The sequence below is a fragment of the Benincasa hispida genome, chromosome 11 (genome assembly GCF_009727055.1).
Source record: "Benincasa hispida cultivar B227 chromosome 11, ASM972705v1, whole genome shotgun sequence".
Lineage (NCBI taxonomy): Eukaryota > Viridiplantae > Streptophyta > Magnoliopsida > Cucurbitales > Cucurbitaceae > Benincasa > Benincasa hispida.
In genome coordinates, this window is record NC_052359.1 from 40929223 (window position 1) to 40939892 (window position 10670).

At 31.9% G+C, this 10670-nt stretch overlaps 2 protein-coding genes across 2 annotated transcripts; one reads left to right on the forward strand and one right to left on the reverse strand.

The window, feature by feature from the left end:
* The first annotated feature begins 234 nt into the window (after positions 1–234).
* On the forward strand, positions 235–2874 carry LOC120090018 (60S ribosomal protein L31). The gene is made up of 2 exons (XM_039047497.1): positions 235–413; positions 2329–2874. Exons 1-2 carry the CDS (start codon positions 328–330, stop codon positions 2606–2608), a joined length of 366 nt encoding a protein of 121 aa, XP_038903425.1. The 5' UTR covers positions 235–327; the 3' UTR covers positions 2609–2874.
* Positions 2875–7211: 4337 nt separating this feature from the next.
* Positions 7212–8558, reverse strand: LOC120092184 (DNA damage-repair/toleration protein DRT100-like). The gene has a single exon (XM_039050417.1). The coding sequence runs from the start codon at positions 8480–8482 to the stop codon at positions 7385–7387; it is 1098 nt and encodes a 365-aa protein (XP_038906345.1). The 5' UTR covers positions 8483–8558; the 3' UTR covers positions 7212–7384.
* Positions 8559–10670: the final 2112 nt, after the last annotated feature.

Consider the following 10670-nt stretch of genomic DNA (forward strand, 5'->3'; position numbering starts at 1 on the left):
AAAAACAACATACATCTTTATCTTCGAGAATCTTTACAACATGTTGTGCCCTAGTACTATCTAAGTTTAATAAAATTGAAAATTGAAAGTTCAGTTCAATAGATGAATGGATACTACTACAAAATAACATTTCTAATTAAGGTATGTTATTTTTGGCCGAATCCAAACACTCTTAAGATTATAGAACATAGGAAAAAATATATATATATATTTTAGTAATTTTTGTTAAAAGTCCTTAATTTATATAAGTCAGTCACGGTCGTCGTCGTTGTGTTTGCTAGGGTTTCATCTTCAGCGGCAGAGAGGTTTGCAGGGCCGGGAGCAAAAATGGCGGATAAGTCGGCTAAGGCAAGAAAAAGTGAGGTCGTCACGAGGGAGTACACCGTCAATCTCCACAAGCGCCTGCACGGATGGTAACTCTTACTCTTTCTCTTAGATTTGCTGGTTTAGATCTGGTGAAAAGTACACATGAAGATGTTTCAATTCAAGTTCACTTTTCGGGCTCCTTTATTTGGCTCGTCATGTTCTTAGTAGTGGATTTAGTTGTAGCTTGTTTCATCGGCCTGAGTTTGTTCCTTCTGTGATTTAGTTTAATTTCAAAGTTTAACTCGAAGGAGCCCATTGTTAGGGTCTCATGCCGTCATATATAAAAATGATGTTTTGAAATAACGTACAATTATCTAATTTGATTATCTTTGAATTGAATCTTCTGTTGATGGGTTGTGTTGTTTAAGTGACAAATTGTTTAGATTGCTTGCAAGTTAGGAAGTTATATATGAGTTCAGCTAGAAGAGTTTGGTGTCATTGGAACTGTTATTTTCTTTCCATGATAGAGTATTGGTTCCTAGCGAACAATTGATGTGATTACATGTTAATATGTTATTATTCCTTCTCCCAGGGCGTCTGGCCTACGCATGGTTCTCATCTTTCATTAAGGCCTATATCTTCAATTTTATGGTCCTAGAAAAGTATCCGTATGAGTAACTCTGTCATTGTTGGAATATACTTAACCACCATGGATTTGACTTAGTGGTCAATAAGCTCCTTGAGAATAATAAAGAGGTAATGGATTTAAGCCATGGTAGCCGTCTTTCTAGGATTGAATATTCTATAGTTTCGTTTGGGAACCAAATGTAGGAGGGTTTATGCACTCATCTTTTGAGAATAGTTAAGGTACACACAAGCTAGCATGGACACTCACAAATATCAATAAAGAAAAAGAGAGAGATATCTGGAACTCTAGGAAACACGGACACTTGTTGAACATGGATATGTCCGAACATGTTTGGTACCTGACATCGCTAAAAAAATGTGTCTGAATTATTAATATTTTCCCTTTTCTAATTGTAGACATGTGTGGACATGGCTCAAACACAACTCTTAAAAATATTTAACCTAAAAATTATGGGGAAAACAGAGATTTTCAAATAGACTGAATCCTTGTATATTAGTCAAGCCTAAAATTTTAAGATAACATCTTTTCCTCCAGTCGTAACCAACTAAACCTTTTAAGCTTTCAAATATCGTGAATTGATGTAACTTTGTATGTTTTTAATGAAGTATACTTTGTTTTATATTAAATTTACATGTTTTTTTCTATAGAAAAACATTTATATATCAATATATACTCATTTTATTTTTTTAAAAAAAGTGTCTCCCAATGTTTCAACGTCCTACTTTAGAAATTGATCATGTCATCGCATCCATGTCCGTGCTTTTTAGTTAGCACTTTTGTGCTGTTGTTTCTTAACCTGTGGATGTTGATCCTCAACATATCACTGGTAAATCGATTAGTTACATTACTTTATCAGCATGCTTATTTCACTTTGTGTTTCTCTCTGGTTCATTCAATAGATATGTTTCCGATTTGGTGCCAGCTTCCGTCCCTGTATTCCTTTCCTTGGTTTGTTTCTCATGGCATCCAACTTTAGTCTCACATTATGTTGTCATTAATCGTTCCTATTTTATCAGATGTCGCTGAAGGGATTAATATGTTGTTATTAATCATAATCTGATTGTCCAATTTAACCAGTCTCTAGTTTGAGTGACATCATTAATGGCTTAGAATTTGTGACTGAACTTCATCCTTTCAATATTGTTCTTGTTTACTGGGAAAGAAGTGTAAGTTCTAGAAAGATATCTTGTTCCCGATGATGGTATTGCCATTTACGAGTATAACATGCTCAGCTTCAATCTCTTTTGATTTTTGGAACTTTATTGCCTTGGAATTAGTTTTCGATTCCAATTTCCTTTATTTCCCATCTTGTTAGATACCTTCTGTTTCTTGGATGCTTTTAGTGACTCTTTATTCTCGATACTCTTATGCAGCACATTCAAGAAGAAAGCACCGAAGGCCATCAAAGAGCTCAGAAAGTTTGCTCAGAAGGCTATGGGTACCACTGATGTTAGAGTGGACGTGAAACTTAACAAGAATATATGGAGTCGTGGAATTAGGAGTGTGCCTCGGAGGGTTCGTGTCCGTATCGCACGAAAGCGAAATGACGAGGAAGATGCCAAGGAGGAGTTCTATTCCTTGATAACTGTGGCAGAGGTACCTGCAGAGGGATTGAAGGGCTTGGGTACCAAGGTCATTGACGAAGAGGACTAGATTAGCTTTGCCAAAACCAGCCCAAATTTTTGTATGTTTTTAGCTCACTGATCCAGTTTTGACTTGAGGTTTTGTCTTCTTTGCAACGTAAGAGAAAAATTGTTTGTTTCCACAATTAATGAGTTTTGTATTAATTCTCGTGTGATTTATTCTGTCAATGATTCATGTTTCATGATGTTGTTGTTGATTCTGACAGACCACCATTCTGATGTAGAAAAATGATCACTGATGATGAATTATCCTGCCAGTTCTTGAAGTTTGGTTTAGTTTGTATCTAGTCAATGAGTTTTCAAACTGAACAACTTTACCCTTGAAATTTAAATAAAATTTCTAATTATTAAACTTAGATCTAGCGATTTCCATCTTCTTTCTCCTTTCTACTTCCATATTCTTCCTTCCATTAAGACTAGACATCGCCAGTCGTCGTCATCGACCACAAAATTTTTCTCCATTTTCCCTTATTCCCTTCTCCCTTTTCGGCTCGTTGCTCATTCCAGGAGCTCACTTGCCAGAACAAAGGAGGTTTTTCTCTTGTTCCAGAATGGGGAGGAGGGAGTTTGTTTCATTTTATTTTTTTCGACGACTGGTTTGAATGGAAAAAGGAAGATGGAAGAAAAAGTAAGAGAAGAGGGAAATTAAAAAAAAAAAAAAAAAAAAAATCTTTAGTTTAATAATTATGAAATTACAATCAAAATTATAGGCGTTCCTTCGTAGTTTTCTGTGAGTGATTGACGAAAAAATTGATTTTGAGATGCTACCAAATTCAATCTAAACCAAATCTAAGGGACTAAAAAATCTAAACCAAATTTAAGGGACTAAAAATGTAACTTTTTTTTTTCTTTTTTCAACGATTAATATTGGCTGACGATTTTAGTTTGAGGGCCTTATTTGTTATTAAGGGGTGTTTGGCTCATCAACATGAGTTGAGTTGAGTTGGTATATTTTATGAACTCACCCAACTCTCCATTCTTCCAATATTTTTAATGGCTCCACCCATTGTTTACTATCGGTGACTATCAATGACAACTTTGTGACTAACTTCAGGCTCCGATAACTACCTCCGATGACAATTTCGAGCTTCAACCACCACCTCTGATGATAACCCTGATAACTAACTCCGAGTTCCAACAATCACGTTCAATGACAATTTTGACAACTAACTCTAGACTTCGACAACTTTGGTGACCCAACTTCGACGACTACCTTCGTGCGACCAACTCCGACAATTACTTTTGCGCGACCAATTTCGACAACTAGTTTTAGGCTCCGACAACCACTTTTGACAACAAACTATGATGACCAACTCTGACAATCCCCTTCGTACACTCCAACTACAAATTTCGATGAAAATCACCTTCGATGACCACTTTCAAGCGAGCAACTCTGAGACAATTCAGGGTTTTGACAACCACCTCCGACGACAAATTCTGAAAACCAACTCTAATACCACCTTCATATGACCAACTTCGGGATCCAACAACCGCCTCTGACTACAAACTCTGATGAAAATCATCTTCGACGACCACCTTCATGCGACCAGCTCCAAACTCGAAAAACTACCTCCGACAACCAACTCCAATACCACCTTCATGCGACTAACTTCAAGCTCCGACAACCACCTCCACCTACAAACTCCATCGAAAATCATCTTCGATAATCAACTTCGACAACCACTTTCAACTATTATAAATGACTATTAAAGTATATTATAGAGTTGTTGATTATATAAATAATAGTATTTTTTTTCTACATTAAGTGTAATATTTATATGTAAAAAATTGTAAACTATATTTTTATTTAATTGAATTCACATATCAAGTGAGTGTTAAAAAAATTTAAAATGTAGTTGAAAAATATGTAACATATAACAAAAAAAAATTCATAGAATGATTTTTTTTTTTTTTTTTTTGCAACATTTTCTAGCAATAATTAGTGAAAATAAAGATTTATTCTCCAATAATCATCCAAATTTGGAGAAATTGAAAGCAAAATTGTCTGAGTAAATGTGGTGACATAACATTGGCTACTAAGATGATGAGGGAGATTCAATTTTGAAAATTCATGATAGAGTAAACAACCCGAAGAAGAAGAAAAAGAAGATAATAATGAAATTCATGAAGAAAAATTAGAAATCAAAAGTTTTGATTTCTCTTTGGTTTCTCATTTTATTTAACCATATTTCTACAAGAAATGTAATTAGTTAATTTTCGTTCATTACCCAAAAAAGAAAGAAAGAAAAACTTTAAAAATTAAAACAAAAAAAGTTGCAATCTATATTTTATTCAAACAAAAATAAGTAGAATTATTGAATAAAAAATTTTCAAAATAAAAATAGTAATCATAAAAGTCGATTATTTTGGGTTCAAAAAGTTGAACTAGATACACCAGACATATGAACTCAACTATGCACCTCAAACACAAATATATAAACTCGAACCAAATAATCATCCCAAACACAAATATATAATATGAACTCTAAACATCCTATCTCAATTCAATGCTTCAAACAATCTCTAACAATTTTTTCACATTACTATAATATAACTTTGGTCCTGTATTTTAGATTTTATTTTAGTTTAATTTTTGTACTTTTAATTATCTAAATTAATTTTATGTGCTTTAACTAGATTTTACATTTAGTTATTGTGGTTAATCTATTGAATCTATAAATAATAATAATAATAAAAAACTAAAAATAGTATGCATTGACATTTCCTAAATAAAATCTGAAAATTATATTTCTGTTTTTTTTTTTTCTTTCATGAAAATTATTATTATTAATATTATTACTATTTGTCAAATGACTAAATTTATGGTTAATTAAAGGTATGACGGTACAAGAAGAAATTTTGACAATTGAAAATATAAAAATCAAAATATAATGCTTTAAAATAAGAGATTAAAATTATATTTAAACCTATAATTTATTCATTTTTATTTGTTTTTATTTTAACACAAAACCCATCAATGTCCATTAATGTTGTAGGACACTGACAGCTGCCTCCATTCCAAGTTCCAACTTATGCACTTTAATTTATTTCAACCCATTAAAGTGCTATCTATTTTTTAACAATTCAATATGCTAGAAACCTTCCCATCTCCACAATTCCAGAAAAATTTATTGTATCAGAAGAGTATTATACTCCTTTATTTATATTACAAATTTATTTTCATAAATATTGATAAACTTTGTATTAAGATAAATAGAGCACATTCCATTTTTAAAAATATATTGATATGACGTACCGGGACAGCACTAAAAAGTTTCCCCAATTGTAATATTTAAATTATAAAGTTAAGCGACTAATTTGGATATAACCTCAAGTAGTTGGTAGTTAATTTTTTTTTTCAAATACAAATAGGAATACATCATTTGACCTTAAAATAAGGAATGTCAATTATTGTTAAATTATATTCACTTTGACACAACTTTTCTAAACTTTAAATTATGAATTACAAAACTAAAAGTTTACATTATACTTTTATTATTTATGGAAATTGATGTGCTGCAGAAACATGAAACAATAGATAAATAATGCACAAATTTTTCAAAATGAGTTTAACTCAACGATAATTAACATGGCATTTTTTTTAGAGATTGAAGGTTCAATATATCTAAAAAAAAAAATAATGTACAAATTTGATGAGGAAACTTTTTTTAATAGTTCTGTTAAACTAAAAATGGGCTAAACAATAAATTAGCATTTAGCATATTGTTATTTGTTGTCAATTAATATTTTATAAAATTATATTAAATAATCATTAAATATCCATAACAAATAATGTTCATTTTGTTCCAAAAATAATAATAACAACAATCATGTTCACTTAATTAGTGATAAATTACATCATTTATTATATTATGTGAGTAATGTCTCTCATACGCCCATAGAAAGCTAATTAATGCTAATACTCTCTTTCTCTCTCTACTTAATGAACGAATATTCCTTTCTCTGTCACTCTGAGTCTTAATTCGCAAATGAAGAATTATTGCAATGCATTGAAGTTGTACATTTCACAACAGTTTTTTTTTTCTCTCTAAACTTGGATTAGATTACATTTGGAATCTTATTTTTTTTCTTTTCATATTTTTTTAATTAATTAGCTTTTTTTTAGAGAAAAAGTCATTAAACTATTTTCTTTTTTGAAAATTAAACTATTTTCTTTTTTGAAACTGATCAATTTTGGGAATGTTATTGGTCCAATTTATTTTGTGTAAAATTTTATTCTATTTAAATTAATGGGTTTATGAAAAATTTTACATTTTTTTAAAAAATGAATATGTGAATTAGCTGATCTAAATCGATAGTTAAAATTGAAATACTTATATAAGTAAGGTCCAAATTTTATATTTTCCTTTATTTTTTAATGTTGGACAACAGAGGAGAAAAGCTCTTCCTGAGGGAGAATATTTTTTTCCTTGAAAAAAAGAAAAGAGATAAAACACGTGACCTTTCACCTTTTCACGTGCAATGCGGCCTCCTCCAATTTTATATGAAAAAGTAACATTCTCAATCCTTAACAGAAAAAAAAGAAAAAAAAAAGCACTAAATTTAATTATTTCTAAGATTCAGATTGCATTTGATAAAAAAAAGAAAAGAAAAAAAGAAAAAAAATAATAATAACAATTTAAAATAGTAAAACACCCCTATTCACTAAAAATCCACACAAAAGTATTTTATTATCACAGTTTTTTTTTTTTTTTTTTTTTAAAATATAAACAACCCCAACGCCTCGGACCGGACCCATCCATTCCGGCTAACGCGACCGGTTTTCTCAACAGGTCCTTAACGGGTTCCCACAGAGACAGTCATTATTGGTAAACGACGACGCTTCAAGGTGATCAAACGGCGACCCGATGGGTATTGACCCGCAAAGATGGTTATGGCTTAGATCCAAATGCCCAACGTATTTGGCTGACGACAATGAGTTTGGTATCGGACCTTTCAAAGCATTGAACGACAAGTCGAGCGCCATGAAGTATGAATCCGGGCAGAAAACGTCCGGAATCTGCCCTTCCAGACCGTTTCGGCTCAAATTCAGAATCCCTAATCCACCATTGCTGATCAGAGTTGGAGGTATTTGTCCTGAGATTCTGTTACTATCCAGGTTTAAAGTAGATAGAACCGGCATGTTCCCGATATTCACCGGAATGAACCCGGAGATGCCGTTCATCGACAAATCCAAATCCGCCAGCCGGGCCATTCTCGTAACCGAAGCCGGAATCGATCCGCTGAGTTGGTTCCGGCTAAGGAGCGCTCGACTTAGCATCTCTAATTTCCCGAAATCGGATGGAATTTCACCGGAGATTTGATTGTTCCTGAGATCCAGATGCTTTAGACCGCCGATATTGACGATCGATGCTGGTATAGTACCGGAAATCGCATTTTCCGCGAGGTTAAGCACGGTGAGGCGGTTTAGGTTTCCGATATCCGAAGGAATTTCGCCGCTGATTTTGTTTCCAACCAGGTCGAGAACTCGGAGATGGCTGAGTTTGGTTAAGCATTTCGGAATCTCGCCGGAGATTCCTTTCCAATCAGCAATGACAAGGATCGTAAGCCTATCGAGCTTACAAATGTCGGGAGAAATCGAGCCGGTCATGTACCCAGTTCTTCCTGCCTTCTCGAAGATCGGATCCTCAGACTCGCCGCGGAGGCTAATGTCAGTGACCTTAAGAGTTTCAGGATCACAGCTAACGCCGTACCAGCCGCCGCAACAGGAATCTCCAGTCCATGAATTGAAGATTCCTAAGTACGGCTCCTTCAACGCCGCCTTGAATGAAAGAAGCGCCGCTCTGTCCGACGGCGAGCAAGCGTCGACAGCAGCGAAGAGGAAGAAGACAACAAGTAAGATTCTCAACAATAACATTGTCATAATGCTGAGGGTTTTTTGTTGTGAATGAATGAGAGAGAAGTGGTTGTGATGAGTGAGTAAGATCTGCCATGGCAGCCATTGTTATGTAGGAGAAGGAGGGAAGGAGGGGAAAGTGGGACAGTGGCAATTTGGTTTCAATGCAGGTGGGTAGATTACCAAAATAGCCCTGGTGAAGATGATAATTACAATCTTGCAGGTTTGTGACTGTGGCACATGCACAAACCTTGATGACCTTTTTGAGGATAAGGAAATTTTTTAGGAAGGTGGAGTCTTAAAACAAGAGTTGGAAGAAAGCTGATTCTATTTTTTTTGTTAATTAATTTATATTTTATTTAATATTTTCTTTATCGTCTCATGGTTTTGTTGGTCCATTCTTGTAGTTACAACATGGATATCTTTATTTTCTTATTTACTATAAATAATAATAGATTTTCTCGGGGTTTTTTTAATAAATAATTGTAATCTCTCAACTATCAATCTTATTATTTATTAACTTTTTCCAAAAATTAAACTTATTTTCTCTCCAATTCTTAGGATGGCATGCATATTTTAAGTACAAAAGTTAAAATATTAGCCGACTTTTAAAAACAAAAATAAAATTTTTAAAACTAAAGATTTGGTAACTATTTCATTTTTTTGCTTTTGGTTTTTGAAAATTAAGCCAATTTCATTTTCATTTCTTGCAATGATTTGTATCTTTCTAAAGTACAATGATTAAGTTATTAGTTAAATTTAAAAAACAAAAACAAATTTTTAAAAGTTATTTTTCTAGTTTTTAAAATTTGGCTTGGTAGTAACTAACTACGAAAGAAATTTGAAGGTAGAAGTATTGTCTATAGATTTAATTGTCAAAAACAAAAAAAAGAACAAATAATTATCAAACGAGACCTATATTTTTAAATTTTCAAAATTTGACTCAAGTTTTGAAAACATAGGTTAAAAATAGATTACAAAGTATGAAAGTTAGAGGTGGAACTTGTATCTTATACACTTAATTTTCAAAAATTAAAATTCAAAATCAAAAATTTTTTTTAACGTTTTTTTATTATGGTTAATGAATTTTGAAAAGAATTTTTAAAAAATAATTATTTGCGTGAGTAGGAGAATTGATGGAAAAAAAATGACATGCACCAAAATGACTATCAATTTATAAAAAGTTTTAGGAGCCAATACATTTATATTATATATTGGGGGATGATTGATATATTGAGAATTTACTATTAAATTTCCCTCTTGCATTTATTTTACCCAAAAGTTTATGTGATATCATACCGACTCAACGATTTGCTGTTATTGAACACAACAGCAAACTTTGACAAGTCAACCAATCCCCCACTCCCACTTGGTTGAAAAAAAAATACTAATATGATTTAATAAATTCATCGAAAATTAAATTTATTTATAAGTTATAAAGTGGAGTCCTTATGTAATAAAAATTATCATTTAATTTTGACGAAAATTTTTACAATTAAGCTAAATTGCTACAAATTATAAAATGCAAGGATTAAATTATTACTTATTAAAGTTTAGAGATTAAATTGTTATAAATTTAAAAATATAGAGACTAAATTATTACCAATTAAAACTCATGAATTTAATTATTGGATGAGAAATATTACACTCCTTTAATTATGAATATTACAAAAAAGAATAAAATTCAAACTTTGTAAAGTGAATTTTATAATCTACTTTCAAGGAATAACCATGATTGATTTAATGTTAAACCTTATCAACAATCATTTTATAGTTAATTTTTTATGAAAAAAAAATATCTAGCAATTTATACATATGGGACCCTTTTAAAAACACAAAATTTGGTGCATTTCCCTTAAATTGCTTTGTGTGGGGATCTTCAAATCCTTCAAGTTAGATTTTGTAAAGAGATTGGCTTGATTAGCTTTTTGTAGTGAAAAGTGAAGAGGCACAAAAGAATATCATTGCCTCTACAGGGACATATTCAGCTTTCTTTTATTTATTTTTTTTATTTTTTCTACTGTTTTTCTTGAAACAAGCCATATGCCAATGTTGTTTTTAGGCTTAGTGTATTAATATGACTATCTTACTGAAGGGTTGCATGGTAAGCCCACCTTAGATAGGTTGAAGGGGAAAATTAAAAGGATATTGTCCTTTTAAAAACTATTTAGAAAAATATTGTTGTTTTCAAACTATTTGTAAGAATATTATTGTT

What these genes read in the sequence shown, in the direction of transcription:
- LOC120090018 (XM_039047497.1), top strand. Translation starts at nt 328, where the DNA reads ATGGCGGATAAGTCGGCTAAGGCAAGAAAAAGTGAGGTCGTCACGAGG. An exon ending in CACAAGCGCCTGCACGGATG is followed by an intron (nt 414 to 2,328) that starts GTAACTCTTACT and finishes ACTCTTATGCAG; the next exon opens with CACATTCAAGAAGAAAGCAC.
- LOC120092184 (XM_039050417.1), bottom strand. Translation starts at nt 8,482, where the DNA reads ATGACAATGTTATTGTTGAGAATCTTACTTGTTGTCTTCTTCCTCTTC.